The 17918-nt window shown below is 38.0% G+C and overlaps 3 protein-coding genes across 7 annotated transcripts; 1 reads left to right on the top strand and 2 right to left on the bottom strand.

Moving 5' to 3' along the window:
- Positions 1-99: 99 nt before the first annotated feature.
- On the bottom strand, positions 100-1751 carry LOC110372727 (B-cell CLL/lymphoma 7 protein family member A). 2 transcript variants are annotated; one of them, XM_064036194.1, is made up of 4 exons: positions 1515-1751; positions 1255-1439; positions 843-1017; positions 100-778 (listed from the first exon to the last, which is right to left on the bottom strand). In XM_064036194.1, the coding sequence occupies exons 1-3, from the start codon at positions 1601-1603 to the stop codon at positions 890-892; spliced, it is 402 nt and encodes a 133-aa protein (XP_063892264.1). In that variant the 5' UTR covers positions 1604-1751; the 3' UTR covers positions 100-778; positions 843-889. The 2 variants fall into 2 exon arrangements, with proteins under 2 accessions (XP_063892264.1, XP_021185357.1); XM_021329682.3 differs by having other exon boundaries at positions 100-1017.
- Positions 1752-2295: 544 nt separating this feature from the next.
- LOC110372680 (transmembrane GTPase Marf) lies at positions 2296-13889 on the top strand. 4 transcript variants are annotated; one of them, XM_049839049.2, is made up of 16 exons: positions 2317-2456; positions 2670-2708; positions 3539-3623; positions 6130-6256; positions 6585-6747; positions 6996-7226; positions 7586-7693; positions 7999-8149; positions 8425-8588; positions 8946-9098; positions 10148-10355; positions 10696-10928; positions 11203-11376; positions 11672-11868; positions 12205-12421; positions 12511-13889. In XM_049839049.2, the coding sequence occupies exons 2-15, from the start codon at positions 2688-2690 to the stop codon at positions 12404-12406; spliced, it is 2217 nt and encodes a 738-aa protein (XP_049695006.2). In that variant the 5' UTR covers positions 2317-2456; positions 2670-2687; the 3' UTR covers positions 12407-12421; positions 12511-13889. The 4 variants fall into 4 exon arrangements, with proteins under 4 accessions (XP_049695003.2, XP_049695006.2, XP_049695005.2 ...); XM_049839048.2 differs by having other exon boundaries at positions 2327-2456; positions 3382-3623; XM_049839047.2 differs by having other exon boundaries at positions 2328-2456; positions 3310-3623.
- LOC126054265 (SAC3 domain-containing protein 1) lies at positions 13884-17814 on the bottom strand. Its single transcript, XM_049839050.2, has 7 exons — positions 17600-17814; positions 17161-17322; positions 16802-16963; positions 16434-16712; positions 14529-14666; positions 14166-14355; positions 13884-14077 (listed from the first exon to the last, which is right to left on the bottom strand). The coding sequence occupies exons 1-7, from the start codon at positions 17716-17718 to the stop codon at positions 13997-13999; spliced, it is 1131 nt and encodes a 376-aa protein (XP_049695007.2). The 5' UTR covers positions 17719-17814; the 3' UTR covers positions 13884-13996.
- Between the last annotated feature and the right edge of the window lie 104 nt (positions 17815-17918).

Below are 17918 nucleotides of genomic sequence, written 5' to 3'. Positions count from 1 at the left end.
TAGATTAATAAAAATTACATATTTTGTTTCAAAATAGCAATGTGATGCAAATAATAGGATATTGGACTATTATTGTCTACCACAAGTTTGTAGTGTTTAAACTCCATTTTACAATATTTTCTCACAGAGTCAAAATACTAAAATGTTGATTCAATTATTACTGGTTATGTATAATTATTAGCTTGTGACTTCATAGGCCATGACACATGACATTATTCAAAACTTAAACTTTACTGTACTACTGAATGTAGAAAAAATATATTCCATAAAAAATTACCATTTATTGGCTGCCATTTATAACTAATTGTTCCAAAAGCAAATATCCTATTATTATAAGCAAGTTGCACTGTACACTACAGTATTAGGGCAACAGTGGCAATATTGGCATAAGCTAAGTAACCAACATATTGTGTTAAGTATAATGTGTTGTGTTAGCACTGAACAACACACTATATGGCTTTGTACTGTCTGACATACAACATTATGTGATCAATATCACATCCTGCAAAAATAATTAAATTAGTAATATTGCTAAAATAAATCTAATTAAGTCACATTTTATGAAACCGAAATAATATTTACAATAGAAAGAACACCTTGAACTAGCAAGTAAATGAATTATGCTAATGATAGACTCAAACAAAATGACATGACTCTCGTTCAGAGACCAATATTAATTAAGAACACATCTTTGAACTAATGGTCATATGTTTCTAAAAGTATAAAACTAAAACACTTGAATGCAAAGTGGTCAATTGATACTAGCTCCTTGAATGCACACTTATGAAATAAACTCACAGCACATACCAACATGTCCATAACGTCTGTGTAACGCAAGTAAAGTCTTACAGCGGCTTGCAGCGCAGATAACTTATATGTTGAGCAAGCCTCAGTCAGTTTTTAACCGCTTGGCGGGTGTTGTGGTGCCACTACTCTGGGAGTTGGAGTCTTCCGAGAAATTCATAGTTGTTGATGTAAACTCAGTTGGCCCTTGAGAGTCACTAACTGTAGAAAAACCTGAAAAAATAAAATACTACTGTATAAATACTATTGCAAAAAAATTAAGAAGTATGGTATATCTATTATCTTAATTTCTGAGGAATAAGTAAGTATGCTGCATATTTCATAACACGAGATTTGAACCCTGACCTACTTGCTAAGAACCGAAAATCCACCATTTTATGACACTAAATTATCAATAAAAATCATGCTTATTGACATTGAGTAAGCAGTTTGATAGAAAAGTTGACTCACAGGTGTTGGAATCTTCCGCCATGCCGAAGTTAGAGTTAGAGGAGTCGTGCACCTTCTTCGGCGTCAATGTGTTCTCCTTATTCTCACGTTTAGCCGCGTGTTTCTTCTTTTGCTCATTAGTAGATATTGGAACCCATTTATAAATTTTCATCGTCGTTTCACCGATAGTCACCCATTTTTTCTCCCTTAAAATAAACACAGTATTATTTCAAGGCCCTAAATTAATTTAGATAAATGTTTAATAAAAATGTCTAACTCACCAATGGCGAACTTTTTCCACGGCTTGCATTACCCTTTTGATATCATCTTTGACACGGTTTCTAGTTTCCGCACGGACAGAACGAGACATTTTGCTTATTTAAATGAGTCTTTAATCAAAATCTGTTATAACCACTTTTTAACTTAAAGTTGAGTATTTGTTTATGAACAAATGGGACAAAGTTGGTTTCGACAAGCGGCTTTCCTTCGTATTCATTCATCCGCCATTGACTTTATTGCATTCATTTGACATTTCAAGAATGAAACGTTTAGTTGTCTGCTTGAGTGGAATTCCTAGAAAAAAAGTACAAATTATTTTTATATTTACTAGTAAAACTGTGGAACTAATGTATACACTAGTATATAGAAGTTACGTATACTTTATCTAAAATATAATAAATAGGTATTACAATAGCGTAACGGTAATATCACAACCCACTGAACATTTTCTACATTAATTGAATAAAACGTATTTCAAACGTGGTCCCCACGTATTGTTTCTGCGTTATGATTATTTTTAAATCGATTTGAAAATAATATAATATCAACTTTGAACATTTAACAATATACATATTTTATAATAAATTATCGGTATATATATAAACAATATGTAGTTAACACATGGAAAAAAATCGCTACAAACATAGCAATCAATTTATTAAAATCTTTAAAATGGTACATGAACAACAGTTACTAAACGTTTTCAGATGCGTATTCATACATAAATTTCATTGGTTAGCAATTTCCAGTCGTGCAACGCTTCTAGCGTTTGAGCCAATGGTAGCTTAAGAAAATGAAAATGAGAACCGAACGTTCCCGAAGTTGAGAAAAATTGACAATTGAAAACAGGGAAATAAATTTATGAAAAAATTTATTGGTAATAATCTGCCGAAAATAATTTTAAATAGGGAGTAACATGTTCAATATGATGCTTTAATGCATAGGTAAGCTATATTAGTAACTATTATTTTATATAAGTGCAACATATACGTGATGGGCCGTAATAGTGAATTTTATCTTCAATGAATTTTGATTGACTTATATTTAGCGGCTGTCAGTTGTTTTACGTCTCATCGTACATAATTTGTTCATAATTATTTTTATTTTAAATATTATCGCTAAAGTGTGTATAAATTTTCACGCGGCTCGGACTACAGGGATGCTCATCGATTGCGATGATGCAACGAGATGATAAGGTGCAGATCATAAGCTATTGATATTTTGTCTCATTGTTGTGTTGCTATCTTGCTTATATCCTATTTTATTTTCAATGTTTCTTATGTAAAATGTGTTTGTAAGACTTAGTTTGATCACAAACATAACCTCAATACAAGTACCTACTTCACACTTTGTACAGAACATCTCACTGATTCTTACAGCAACTTGGATGCTCTGTGTTTTGCATGCTGCCTACAACTATGTTAGAAGTAATCAACCTTTCCTAAACAAAATACTTGTGTTAAATCATAGTCTATCAAGCTGTCTCAAGATATTTCTATTTCTGATAAGTATAAATCTTGGGTCTGACCAATCAGCAGTCAATCTATGACTTTGGTGTGTTTGGACTCACAGTCCAAACATTTATAAACTCATGAACTGGACTATCAAAAACATGTAGGTCTAATATTAAAAGAAATGTAGTTTTATAATGTTTTTGTGTTCTAAGAGCTATATTATAAGTAGCACCTATTTTGTCTACAAGTTGAAGCACAGGAAATAATTCCTACAAGTCAATAGCACTGTCCTATTATTTTGTTTTCTTTGCACTTCTTTATGCCTTGTTATGTTTTGTTGCAGCTTTACCGTGCATGCATTATTAAAACTGTAGAAGTGATACAGTGACTATATTGTTGGCTTGTCCGGCATAAGGTCCACCTAACGACAACCGTGAATATTTCCTTCCCGTATGGCTGCGTATGTTAACCGTACGATATCAATGATGGCTGGCGACGGGCCCCACAACGTTGCGATGCTGAACAATGGTGCGGTCCGCGTGAACATGTCCAACGTTGACTCACCGCTACAGATATTTGTGAGGGCTAAGAAGAAGATTAATGATATATTTGTTGAGATAGATGATTATGTCAAAGATGCCGTCACTTTTATGCATGGTAAGTACTTTTTTATTTGTTTACATACATATACTTGATCTTCATAACATCTTTGCTATCAATAACAACTAACTTTTAAAACAAACAAGAAAACACTGTTGAAATAAAATTAATGTAATTAAAAGTATGCTCCAAAAATAACAACACTAAAAAGATAGGTCATGCACCACACTTCCCTGAAAAAAATTGTACCAAATTAATCAAGGTATGTCACCGTTTTTAAATTAAAGCAGAAGTTCTATTTTGAAAAAAATTTACAATTTAGTTGAGCCTTCCAAGTATATGGAGATTATTTTTTTTATATAAAAATTATGGGAACAGGGCAGGAAGATTATAATATAGTATTTTATAGACTTAAAGACCTACCATGTGCTGTAACATATTTGGATTGACACAACTTCTGCCTACAGCCTTGTGCAGACTCAATACAGATCTGTCTCATAATACCTACATATTTGCAATAAATAATTCATAACTCTCAATCGATCTATGTTTGGTGTGATCGCGTATTTGGACAAAGGTCATCGTCAATAGTATTTTTAGTAATTAGACCCATGTTAGAAAGAGCAGTGTGTTCAAAATTATAGTATTACAATTTCTGTATACCACTTGTTTCTATTAGATATGAGTGAGTACAGTTTAATTACAGGGCTGTAATATAGCTTGTACATCGGACTCTTGTTCCCTTTAATACTCAGGGTAATCTGCTGGCAGAAGCTAGTATTTGAATTAAAAAAGCATGTTAAATACGGAGTACTATAATAAAACACAGACAAATGGTTGTATGAAATTAATTTAGTCCTTGTACATGCCCTTGCTTACTCTCTTTTTAACCTTGACTTGTCATGTGTACATATATTTTTTAATCAAAAATGTATGATATAATGTGAATCGTGTGATTATTTAATAGAGTATCGACCGCAATTGCGGTCCGTAATTTTTTAAGCACTTATGTTATTGGTTGCTTTTTCATGATAGTTTTCGCATGTTCATTGCTGTTACATTTAATAAGAGATCCCGTTAGAAGACCGTTCATACCGTACATTCTCACGACGTTATTAGACGCAAGCAGTTTCATTGAATGCCAAAAACTGCATTTGACATTCCTGCGTCTTGAACATTTCTGAACAACCTATGAAAGATAAGCGCATATGCAGCAATCATTTATTACATCTTTGTTTACATAAAATCATTCAACATTGATAAGTTGGTTACACATTTAATTGTTTACTTTCTAATCTCAAACGATAAGAAATCTGCCTCTATAACTCCAGTTACCGAATTGGATTCAAATAAAAATAAATAATTAGTTTTATCGAAGGAGTTTTGATAGATTCGACAATCGCTTCTAGGAGACTGATTCGAGTGAGAGCGTATGTAAACATCGTGACAAGATAAAGCATAGAAATTAATTAACAACGTCGCACATTTGGGTGCGCATAAGCATTTGTTCTATTGCCAAATTGATGTCAATGAGTCCTTAGTAATTAAATAATTTTAGAAATCCCTTTTCTGGGATTCCCCAAATTATTTTATTTACAAAAAATATAACCTAGGGCATTACTTCCGAAATTATTTATAAGTAATGGAACTGCCGATTAAACTTAATCAATAAACTTATTAAGGTCTTCAAGTATTTAACTGTGACCTAACTTAGTCATAGACACGTGTAAATTGGGTCGATTTATGTAGGGCCATGATATTTGAGAATCGAGTGCTACGCTGGCGCATTTCCAACACAACTATCACTTGTTTGTGTATTACATAGTTTCATAACAATTGTATTGTTGGTACATAGTTTGGTAACAATGCACGGTGAAGGTTGTGCTGACTAATCCCAATGTGTACGTCAGGCGGAAACGTGCGTTTTATATTACGTGCGGCTAGTAATTCCCTCTAAACGATCAACCATAGAGTTAAGTAAATACTTCAGTTGTTTTAGCGGAATTAATCATTATGATCGACTTGCTCAGAACACAGATTGAATGAGTTTCTTATTGGCAAAATAACACGAATATTGGTACAAATATTGCTTTTACAAATAAGGCATTTACCGTTGTTTTCTCTAAAATAAATTGAGCAATTATTATTAAGAATGATCTAATTCATATGTGGATGCTAGCTTTTAGCCTAATTAGCAGTTGCCAACTAACGGTCGATAAATCAACACCACAACATTTTCACACATAAACTACTCAATGGCTTAAGGTGAAATTACAGCAGAAAAAAGATACATTCACACATTCAGTAATTTGTTCCTCTTATCGAAAATATGCATGTTTTTGGGAGTGTGGTAAAACCGTGGGAAAACACTGGCTATATAACATTCAAAATATGAATAATGTTGATACTACGGTTACCCGATCGTAATTGGTGGAAAATAAAAAGTCTGGGAGGCATGGATAAAGATACACACGAAATAGTTCCTAGTATATTGTTTGTAAGTTTTTATGTATTCTACTAACGCTATATGGTCAAATCTATGTAATAAACTATGTATTTTTAGCTGTCACGGGTGAAAATGGCATCGCAACTCCACAGGACCTGGCCAACGTGGAGGCCTATGTATCCAAAGTGCAAGCCATACGAGAAGTGCTCAAACGAGATCACATGAAAGTCGCCTTCTTTGGCCGGTAAGCATCTAATACGTTTTTATCTATACGGATATTTTGTCAACTATGACAACTTTTCAAGTTCCAATGCATTTATGACCCCTCACAATCCACATACTGGATAACCTTTCCATACTTTTTTAGATTGAGTTCAGTCTTTTAGGCCTTTTCCGACCCAAAGTGTTACCAAGATGTGTAATTTCTGTTGCATCTTAACCAATGGCGGCCGAAGAAAATGCATTTTGAATTGCATCTGATGCGAGTTCGATACCAGCAAGGCGAAACTTAAACATGCCACAACACATGAGAAATTCCAAAGTACAAAGCAATGTTTTCTCCCTGTTTTCAGGACAAGCAACGGTAAGAGTACAGTGATCAACGCGATGTTACACGACAAGATCCTGCCGAGCGGCATCGGGCACACCACCAACTGCTTCCTGCAGGTCGAGGGCTCCGACACCGACGAGTCCTTTCTCAGGACCGACGGCTCCGAGGAGAAGCTTAATGTGCAGGTATGAACCTCGAGCACGTTTTTTATGATAGGAAGGCTCATGTTCAGGCAAAATGTGTCCTTATGATTTCAGACTCATTTTTAACCATTCTTCGTGATAGAAACCAAATCAAACATCTGTAGGAATTTCCTTTTTCTAAGATATAAAAGTCCTGTGTGGCTTTTGAGCTTCTCTATGACCGTGACCCTCCCGTTTATTGAATTTTTTGAAGTCCTGAGTGACATTCGACCTTTTTTCTGCCCTCGCAGTCAGTGAGCCAGCTCGGCCACGCCCTGTGCGCGTCGCGGCTGCAGGAGTGCTCGCTGGTGCACGTGTACTGGCCGCGCGAGCTGTGCGCGCTGCTGCGCGACGACGTGGTGCTGGTGGACAGCCCCGGCGTCGACGTCACGCCCAACCTCGACGAGTGGATCGACCAGTACTGCCTCGACGCCGACGTCTTCGTGCTCGTCGCCAACGCAGAGTCCACGCTCATGGTCACTGTGAGTACTGTAGCACGTAGGCCCCAGGACAGGTCATAGCGCCATATTTTATCGAAGTAGTAGTCACACGGACTGGATATTGTAGTAGTGCAGAACATCACCACTCCTCGTTAGGTGCCGTAGGGCACCAATGCGGTATGACGCAGCGTGTGGTAAATACCACAGGTATGTAGAATGCCGATGCAGCACCGTTGCGGAGCTATCGGCACATCTTAAACGCATCAGTTGTCCGCACCGTAAAATGAATGTGCAACAAACGAGCCTCTCGTAATAGATTTCAGTTTTCGATCACCGATTTTTTTTTTTATGTGAAACCTGTGTATTTTTTTTCTGATAATTTTCTTTTTTTACGATTACAGGAGAAGAACTTCTTTCATAAAGTATCGACAAAAATATCGCAACCGAACATATTCATACTGAACAACCGATGGGATGCTTCAGCTTCCGAACCTGAGTATTTAGATCAAGTAAGTTTATTTTCGATTCTACATATCAACAGTTAACTCTTTACAGTAATTTATTTTATAATCAATACGTCACAGTCTGCCCAATTGACCTAGGTGTTCATTATTGCTTGGCAAATTAGCTTGTATCACGATGGTCTACTCGGGGTGAATGGGAACAGTAAATAGGGTTGCTCTCAAAATCCCAATAGCAACTAAAAATAGTGTAAATATGTTTTTCTATGGTCCGTTCACTATGTTGGAAATGTATTGATTCAACAAACTCATGTTGGTTTAATATGTATATAATGATGTATGTTGGTCCGTAGGTCCGCACGCAGCACGCGAACCGCTGCGTGGACTTCCTGTCGCGCGAGCTGCGCGTGTGCTCGCCCAAGGAGGCGGAGGAGCGCATCTTCTTCATCTCCGCCAAGGAGGCGCTGCTCACGCGCATGCGCGAGCGGGAGAAGCCCGTCTCTTGTACGTTAAGCATAGATACACGATGAAGCATTATTTGAGCATACTTTTTTTCCCTCCCACTGTCTTTAAGCAGAGATTTATTGACAAAAAATCCATCGTGTGCCTTTTATTTACCAGGGCCGCGTTAACTCTTTCTTACAATCTTCCAGCCCCGACAGGCCTTGGCCTTGCTGGGGCCGCTGGGGTTTGCTTATGTTTCTGATGATGACCTCAATTTTAAGACCTGAACGATGACCTTCCTTTTTTTATATTTATTTTTTTCTGTTGTTCTCCAGCGCCGATCCTAGCGGAAGGCCACCAGGTGCGGTACTTCGAGTTCGTGGACTTCGAGCGCAAGTTCGAGGAGTGCATCAGCAAGTCAGCAGTGAGGACCAAGTTCGCGCAGCACTCGCGCCGCGGCAAGAACATCGCCGCTGAGGTCATGGCCGCGCTAGAACAGGTACATATATTACCTTATTGACATAGTTAACTTGACTTATATGTTATTTCTAATATTTCATCTGCCTAGCATTTTCCCTATGATTTCCGTCGTTGTGTGCGGTGGACTTCTAGTCTAATTGGATACGAGTAAATAACAGTGTTTCCATGGAGGGACTGCCTCTCTGATCTTTGGTAAGATTGTTTGCCAGACTTTATCTTTTGGTTTCTGACTACCCATAAACGGCCAGTAAGGTTAAAAAGACAACCGGCACCCGGTCTCGTGATTATCTTATCAAAATGTGAAAAAAAATACTCATGTAGATTGTAGGTCAAGCCAATTTACAAGCAGAAATTCATTACAAACACGGTGTTCCAGGTGTACAACACAGCGACGGACCAGAAGGCAGCTAAAGTGGAGAAGCAGCGAGTGCTGCACGAGCAGCTGTCCGCCATCGAGGAGCAGCTCACCACCATCACGCGACAGATGAAGGACAAGATCAACCGCATGGTCGAGAGCGTCGAGCATAAGGTATATACCGAACTAATGTAGTTAGCGACATGTCCACGTCCACGGCGGAGAACGGAGACAGAGGACAGAGGAGGCAGAGGACAGCACGGGCGTCCGGTTCGAGCAAAATTACTAAAGGAGATGTCATAACGCAAAATCTCCAAAATGCGAGTAAGCGAGGGATAAGGAACGGTACCAGCTCTGCCCTCATGGCAGCCGCCTATTTATTTCAAAATCGAGTCAATCAATTAGATATGTCAAGATACCTGAACGCCTTATAAGTTAGTAATTTATCGTCTTGGTCACGCCTATTGTCCGTTACCTAACCTACAACAAGGTGCCTGCCTGTCCTACCTGCCTTAAGGGTAATCTTTCCTTCCTCCTACCCACTAATCTGGGTTTTTATTACTAGAAGATTTCTAAAGAATAAAAGATCATCCTTTTCTAATATCAGTCCCTATGTAACACTCCCAGTCCTCACCAACCTTTTTTCGAACACATCGGTATAGTATGATATCCCATTTTGATGTAAATACCTTCCATTCAGGTATCCGTGGTTGTCCGCGAAGAGATCCTTCGTCTGTCCTCCATAGTAGACGAGTACGACCCTCCGATACGGCCTGTACGAACAATATTTATATTTTGTACGTTGCTGTAATTGTAGTCAACAGTTCTTTTTGAAAACATACAAGCCCAGCTCACCGACAACATGCCTTAGATATAGCTATATTATTACTATAGCCAGCGGTTATATGATCTACCATTCTATATTATAGAACCTTTTTGAAAACTGATATTCGAGATCAGAAATGGCCAATGTTTTGTATCGCCAAATTATTTATATGTCGTTTCCATAGCCACGACGGCAAAATTGTTTTTAATGACTGCAAAATTCATTCCAGTCTCAAAATAGGCGGTAATATTTGAATGAGGCGGTACTTATTGAACTGAGTTGAAAAGAGAATGACCACTGTTTGTTCCTTTTGGCATAGGAAGATTGGAAACCAATCACCAAAAAATCATCAACATCCCATTTTCCGAAGCTATATCCTCTAATCTGCTTGCCCCAGGTATCGCTAACCCTGAGCCAGGAGATCCGCCGCCTGTCGGCCCTCGTGGACGAGTACGACGCGCCCTTCCGCACCGAGCGCGGCGCCCTCGACCAGTACAAGCGCGCGCTGCACAAGCACGTCGAGTCCGGGCTCGGGTCACGGCTCAAGAAGAGGCTGTCGGCTGATATCGGCAATGAAATGGATCAGGCGCAGAAGGAAATGGCTGGTAAGATCATATAAAGTTAATTTACCCTTTTGCAGCCACTAATATATACCAGCCAGCCAATTTAGCAATAAAATATAGCCAGATTATATTGCTAAATGGTTGTCTAAATTCGATTAGTAGAACAGTTCATGAGACATAACATAACTTTTCTGGAGACACACTTGTTGCCTTGCCCAATTAAGTAGTAATTCCGCTCGAATCGCGTCATATTGTATACAAAATGACCATATTTGCTTGAAAAATCTGCTTCAAACTTCAATTCACTTCACTTCAACTTCAACTTCGTAAACTCGATTTTTATCCATTTCATCGATGTTAATCCAATGTGTAATGTTCATAGACCGCATGTACAACATCCTGCCGATGCACAAGCGGGCGGCAGCCGCCAGCTACATCATCCCGCACCAGCAGCCCTTCGAGGTGCTGTACCGCCTCAACTGCGACAACCTCTGCGCCGACTTCACCGAGGACCTGTCCTTCCGCTTCTCGTACGGCATCACCGCGCTCATCCAGCGCTTCCAGGGCAAGCACTCCAGCAAGATCGCGCTCAAGAACCCGCCACAGTACACACAGGTATGTACTTCATTACTACTCAAGGTATATGAAAACAATAATTATGTTCTTTTTTTTTCGTTTTGGGAAAATCTCTAGTACTTTTATTTCATAAAATGATCTATTAGAGGTACTCGGCACCAAAAAGTGGGTCTTATGAAGAAGTACCGGCAAGAAACTCCCAAGACACTCTTTTAAAAAGAAAGCACACTTGTTCATTGTTGTTTTATATGGCCATTATATGTAAAAGTGTGCGTTTCTCATGATAGCTACATAACTTTTTCGTTTTCGTCAGATCCCGCCATCAGTGAGCTCGATCCCGTCGTCGATGGAGGTGGCCCGCAGCAACGGGCCGACGCTGGCGGGCAGCGTGGGGCTGTCGGCGGAGGAGTGGGGGCTCGTCAGCAAGTTCGCGCTCGGCGCCCTCACCTCGCAGGGCACCATGGGCGGCCTGCTGCTGTCCGGACTTGTGAGTACTGTGTCATGAAGTAAGGAGGAAGTAAAGATGAGCAGAGAAGCTATAAGGGCGAGTGGGTTATGTATCTTCTAGGTCAAATACGTACAGTGGACCTGACTAAAAGTGAATTAACGAGGCGAGTTTTACAAAAAATGGGCGGTTCCAAAATAGATGCATAAGGAGACAGTAATGTTCCTCGTCCCCCAAACACCCGCATTTTGGCGAGCCACTTAGGAGTTTTTCCATTAGACCTCTACTCGTTTTGGTTCTCCATGGTGTACGCTGAGTGTCGTGTATGGTGTTGCAGTTGCTGAAGACGGTGGGCTGGCGCTTCGTGGCGGTGACGGGCGTGCTGTACGGCGCGCTGTACGCGTACGAGCGGCTGACGTGGACGGCGCGGGCGCAGCAGCGCGTGTTCAAGCAGCAGTACGTGGCGCACGCCAGCAAGAAGCTGCGCCTCATCGTCGACCTCACCTCCGCCAACTGCAGCCACCAAGTGCAGCAGTCAGTACCGAGCAATCTCTATATACGACCGCTCATATTTGCCAAAAACATTATGGCGCATACCTCATCATCATCAGCCTCCCTTTCATTTGGGGAAGGTGCATGTTTTCTTCTTCCATGCTCTTCTATCAGCCGTCATCTCACAAGTGGTCTTTCGTTTGCAAAAACATATAAATATGGTTGACTAAATAATTACTCGCTTTTCGAGTCCCACCACCTCCATGCAGAATTTAACCTTTCAACTGAAATTCGACTTTCGAAAAAAATGTTAAATGAAGATTTCCCTTTAAGACAACATTTTCAATGATTCACATAAATCGACATGAATATATCCAGGGAGCTATCAACGATGTTCGCGCGGCTGTGCCGGCTGATCGACGAGGCGACCACGGAGATGGACTCGGAGCTGTGCGAGGTGAAGGAGGCCATCAAGATGCTGGACAGCGCCTCCACCTCCGCCAAGAAGCTGCGCAACAAGGCCAACTACCTCTCGCACGAGCTCGAGCTCTTCGACGACGCCTTCCTTAAGCTCAACTAGGACTCACACGCACAGGTATTTCATATTTTAAGGATTTTACAAATGAAATCATCAGATATTCTTCCGTTTTAGATAATGTAATCTGATCGTTTTTTTCCTAACAGTGGAAGGAATAAGCAGCGCAAGCGGCTCGCGAGCGGCGCGTGTGTGTACATACGGCCCGTGTGTGTTGAGCCGCCGACATGACACTACTTAGGTTCGCCTCCGTCGCCTCTAGGAAGGTAAACATGTTTCATGTCACTGTATAGTTCAATGATATACCTCTATTGTAAATTAGAGCTTTTGTTGTTGTTTTAAACGTTATTTATCAGTTTTTATGTGTTGTATCACGATGAAATCACGCGTAGACTATCGTCTAAAAACTTGTTATGACATTCGTTTGTTGTATTGAATTTATTTTAGTTTTTACATGGTTCCTGACGATATTTAATTTACTTTTAATGTTTACCTTCCCTTTATATAAATTAACATCTAGGTGCTACCAAATGGATGTATAAAGACCTCTAAATCTAAGAAACGTAACGTTTTTAGATACACTTGTATAAAATTGTTATTACTGATAAATTCTACATGGAGAATACCTTACGAAATATTTACTATTTGTGTGTTTATTAAGGCTATATCCATACGCTTTTACATGAATTTCCCTGCAGTATGTTATTTATTGTGAATGTTTAGATAGTCATGGGTACTCATTAAAAATAAATTTAATCTTGGAGCTCGATAGCGTCACCCTACTGATTAGTTACCATTAACGACATTTCCGCATCGAAGTTCCGCAATATCGACTATGCGGCCGCCCTCATGATCTGTGATATTACTCATTTTGTTTCAAAATTGTTTTTATTCATCGGCACACTACACATGATCCTCAGTGTAATGGGAATGGAGCATTTATTACGTGTATCGGTAACTCTTATAAGCAAAAATCTAATAAAAAGTGTAGCATGGTCAACATTGCGGATTATAATGAAATTCTTTCAATATAAGGTTAATTTATTTATGATGTAGTAGCGAAGTGGAGTGTGGTTCTCGGCTGTTGTTATATATGATGTAGGCAAAGCTGTATTATTTTACTACATCATCACTAACATACTACGTTGTCAGAGGAATGTCTTGGTATTTTTCTATAACAATATGTGAATGAAATCTAGAATTTAATTCTCAAATATACTTCTCATATTGGAAATACAATAATAAATATGGTATTTAGAACTAGATTTTGTAACTTCTCCACTTCTCTGACAATGTGGTACTTTCATACATTTTGGCTATTTTACATAATTGTTATTTTATGTATAGAATAAAATGTTAGGTCTCATTGTATCGGATAGGAAGGTACACAGCATAAATAATGAATGAATTGGACATTGGGAGCCATGCAACCATTTGATATTAGATAGATTTTGTTGTCCATTGTAATTAGTTATTGCATAATTAGGAGAATTTTCTTATGTAAATAAATAAAGGATTCCTTTATAAATCAATTGTTTTATTTGTAATATTGCAAGCCCTGAGGTAGTTGTTACATTTTAATCTTCAATAATAATTCTAATCAGACTTCTAGACTATACTGTAAAATATAAAACTTTATTTGTCTGTTGTATATGTAAAAATATCCATTATACTTAAATCAAATTTCTTCCTTATGTCCACAGTTTTGGGTATATTCTGAAAAGTTAAATCATAAAATAATAAGTAACCTGAATATATTTATTAGGTAATTAATAATTTAGAGCAAATCCAAATGAAATCTTACCAATGTAGCATCATGTTTGAAGGTAGTCTTATCGAACCGCACGGCGTCTCCGTCCACCGTCAGACCGTAGTGCTCGCAGGCCTGTCGGGCCGCCGCCGCCGCTCCATAGCGCAACCAGCGCGACACACTCGTCAGTGGAACTGTCAGCCGCTTGCTGTTGTATGCGTGGCTCATCACCTCTAGTGCACGGCTGTAGCAATGTTTATATTATCCTGACATATCTAAAGGACTAGGGTCACTGGCTACCTTATAAAATGTGATCTTTAAAAGAAGTCATAGTTTACTTTTATAGTAGTTTGTATATATGTAGTATGTAGTTCAATCCAAGACATGGATGAGACAGAAATAATAATGTAGATTTACCGTTGCAGTGTGGGTAGGTAGGTGGAAAGTGCAGAATATGACAGAGGGCACAGTTTTTCAGACAGTCTACAGACTTTTATGTAATTGCCCTGAATGTTTGCTATTGCTATTTCGTATGCTAATTGGAGCTTCTTGTTTCTGGAAAAAACAATACATTTACCTATGTATTATAATAATATATTTTTAAAATTTTAGAAATAGTTATTTGTTATATAAGAGTGCAAAGTTGATTTTTAACCGCGGGCTCAATTTTGATGACCGAGCAAGCGAAGGATTCTAAAATTGAAACACGAGCGTAGCGAGTGTTTCAATAATTAGAATCCTGAGCGATAGCGAGGGAATCAAAAGAGCACAAGGTGAAAAATCTTTGCACTCGAGTGCAACACGTAACTTTTCATCCCAACTCATCGAGGAAATTACTAAAACAAAATGGCGCGCACATATGTGTGTCAAATTAAAAAGATGTACCTATTAACGTTCATTTATTTGAAAACTCAGTTTAAAAATGAAACGAGGTTAAAAATCTATGTAAAAACAATAATAAAAATTACTTAATTAATTGAATAATTATTTTAGGCAGTATTTTATTTGTTTAATATGTATTTGTATGAATAGTCTTATCAAGATTGTCACAAATGGAGTATTGCACACAATGTTCTAAATTCAAATCACTTTGCCGCTCTAGAGGATAAAAACGGCTTTTGCGCTCAGATATCAAAGGGTAAAACTACTCTTTCCGAGATGGTGGGATGAAATAGTTATTTGTTATACAAGAGTGCAAAGTTGCTTTTTAACCGCGGGCTCAATTTTGATGACCGAGCAAGCGAAGGATTCTAAAATTGAAACACTCGCTACGCTCGTGTTTCAATAATTAGAATCCTGAGCGATAGCGAGGGAATCAAAAGAGCACAAGGTGAAAAATCTTTGCACTCGAGTGCAACACGTAACTTTTCATCCCACCTCATCGAGGAAATTTCTAAACTCAAAAAAAGAAAATGGCGCGCACAAATGAGTATCAAATTAAAAAGAACTACCTATTAAAGTTCATTTATTTGAAAACTCAGTTTAAAAATGAAACGAGGTTAAAAATCTACGTAAAAACTATAATAAAAATTACTTAATTAATTGAATAATTATTTTAAGCAGTATTTTATTTGTTTAATATGTATTTGTTTGAAAAGTCTTATCAAGATTATCACAAATGGAGTATTGCACATGATGTTCTAAATTCAAATCACTTTGCCGCTCTAGAGGATAAAAACGGCTTTTGCGCTCAGATATCAAAGGGTAAAACTACTCTTTCCGAGATGGTGGGATGAAATAGTTATTTGTTATACAAGAGTGCAAAGTTGCTTTTTAACCGCGGGCTCAATTTTGATGACCGAGCAAGCGAAGGATTCTAAAATTGAAACACGAGCGTAGCGAGTGTTTCAATAATTAGAATCCTGAGCGATAGCGAGGGAATCAAAAGAGCACAAGGTGAAAAATCTTTGCACTCGAGTGCAACACGTAACTTTTCATCCCACCTCATCGAGGAAATTTAAAAACAAAATGGCGCGCACATATGAGTATCAAATTAAAAAGAAGTACCTATTAAAGTTCATATATTTGAAAACTCAGTTTAAAAATGAAACGAGGTCAAAAATCTATGTAAAAACAATAATAAAAATTATTTAATTAATTTAATAATTATTTTAAGCAGTATTTTATTTGTTTAATATGCATTTGTTTGAAAAGTCTTATCAAGATTGTCACAAATGGAGTATTGCACACGATGTTCTAAATTCAAATCACTTTGCCGCTCTAGAGGATAAAAACGACTTTTGCGCTCAGATATCAAAGGGTAAAACTACTCTTTCCGAGATGGTGGGATGAAAAATATATTATTGAACTCTAGCTTCTTACCTCTTTAAATCTTTAGATAGTTTAACATATCTGAATAATGGATGTAAATCATCTAGATTGCACAAAATGTAAAGGCTTTCCATTAGGACTTGATCATTGACCAGTTTATATTGCTTACTACTGTTCAACTCAAGGTTGGAAAAGAATCCGCTCAGCTGATCCAATTTTCCTTGTGTTTTATCAATCGTGTCACAGCATGAAAGATACCATTTTATACATTCTAGTAAGCGCTTCTTGTTGAGGACTGGGTCATAGTCTTTTAGAGGTAGGTCTGATAACCTGAAATGATAGATTTATGAGTAAAAAATATAATAATTAAGTATATTTTCCCCAAGACCATGATCTGTAATTTGAAATTCAATACTTACTGATATCCATAATAGACATAGAACCTAATCATAGGTTCTAGAAGACAAACACACTGTTCAGGAGGCAGCCGCTGTATTGTGACGTCCTGCCTCACAGCTCTTAGGCGGTCATCTACATAGTCATACACTACCGATGCTGGTACATCTACTCTTCTTGTTATACTGTAACAATATAGTATTATTATTTACTAAAAGCGAGTATAATTATTTTTTATGTAATTGCTTTAAAAGTAATTTGAAAGTAAAGTTTATCTGTTAAATGTGACATTGAATATTTTGAAATTTTATGCTTAAACTATTTGTGATTTATTAGAAAATATGTAACAATAAGTGGTCTATTGAAATGGTAGCAGTCTTACTCAAGCAGCAGATACTGTACAGTGTTGGTGAGCGTGGAGTACGGTCGCAGCAGGCGCGGGACAGCCATGTTGGAGTCTGCAGCCGACCTGCTGTAACTCTTCACCAGCTTCCTCTCACTGCCCCACACTTCTAACACGTGCACTAGCCGCTCAGACTCGCGCCTATAATACAATCATTTGACGTTTATAGCATATTTATAGCGCCCCGACATGCACTAATCGTAGGAAATACTGATCTAATATGAACAATTATTTATTATTTCAGTGCTAGAGATGTAGCTGGCTTTATAGAGGTACGCTATTTTTGAAACAATAATAAGCAATATAAGCAATTTTTATAAAGAGGACTATATATAATCCACGAATTAACTGGAATAATGATTTGAATGATTGTTTTAAATGGTAGGTATTGTTCATTTAAGTCTCTATGCATACGTACAACTTGACTTCTTCATCAGGGCACATTGAGTAACAAGCGCCGGCAATGCGGTCAACATTTTGTGATTCTTGACAATTCTTATTGATGTTGTTGCAAAAGAAATCAAAATAGGAAGACATGATTCTTATTAAATTAACTATCAAAGGACGCAACCCCGGCTTACACTGTTGTTTTGATTTTTAACATTCAATGAATTTCACTCTAGTGACAGTGACTTTGATGACAAGTTTCAAGATTGTCAACTTTGTTAGTGTCAAGCAAAGCACAGAGAAATAGGTAGCCGACGGACGACCATTACCGAGGGAGGACCAATGGGGAG

This window comes from Helicoverpa armigera, chromosome 9 (genome assembly GCF_030705265.1).
Source record: "Helicoverpa armigera isolate CAAS_96S chromosome 9, ASM3070526v1, whole genome shotgun sequence".
In the NCBI taxonomy this organism is placed as follows: domain Eukaryota; kingdom Metazoa; phylum Arthropoda; class Insecta; order Lepidoptera; family Noctuidae; genus Helicoverpa; species Helicoverpa armigera.
Note: the sequence above shows the minus strand (reverse complement) of the source record. Positions and strands in the feature narration are given on the sequence as shown.

Bases quoted from the DNA above. Each gene is read 5' to 3' on its own strand.
- LOC110372727 (XM_021329682.3), bottom strand. From the start codon at position 1,603: ATGTCTCGTTCTGTCCGTGCGGAAACTAGAAACCGTGTCAAAGATGAT. The intron at 1,440-1,514 runs GTGAGTTAGACA...GTTTATTTTAAG, and splicing joins GTGGAAAAAGTTCGCCATTG to GGAGAAAAAATGGGTGACTA. The intron at 1,018-1,254 runs GTGAGTCAACTT...TTATTTTTTCAG, and splicing joins GGCGGAAGATTCCAACACCT to GTTTTTCTACAGTTAGTGAC.
- LOC126054265 (XM_049839050.2), bottom strand. From the start codon at position 17,718: ATGTCTTCCTATTTTGATTTCTTTTGCAACAACATCAATAAGAATTGT. The intron at 16,964-17,160 runs GTAAGACTGCTA...ATATTGTTACAG, and splicing joins GTACAGTATCTGCTGCTTGA to TATAACAAGAAGAGTAGATG. The intron at 16,713-16,801 runs GTAAGTATTGAA...CTATCATTTCAG, and splicing joins TATGTCTATTATGGATATCA to GTTATCAGACCTACCTCTAA.
- LOC110372680 (XM_049839046.2), top strand. From the start codon at position 3,419: ATGGCTGCGTATGTTAACCGTACGATATCAATGATGGCTGGCGACGGG. The intron at 3,624-6,129 runs GTAAGTACTTTT...ATGTATTTTTAG, and splicing joins TGCCGTCACTTTTATGCATG to CTGTCACGGGTGAAAATGGC. The intron at 11,377-11,671 runs GTGAGTACTGTG...ATGGTGTTGCAG, and splicing joins GCCTGCTGCTGTCCGGACTT to TTGCTGAAGACGGTGGGCTG.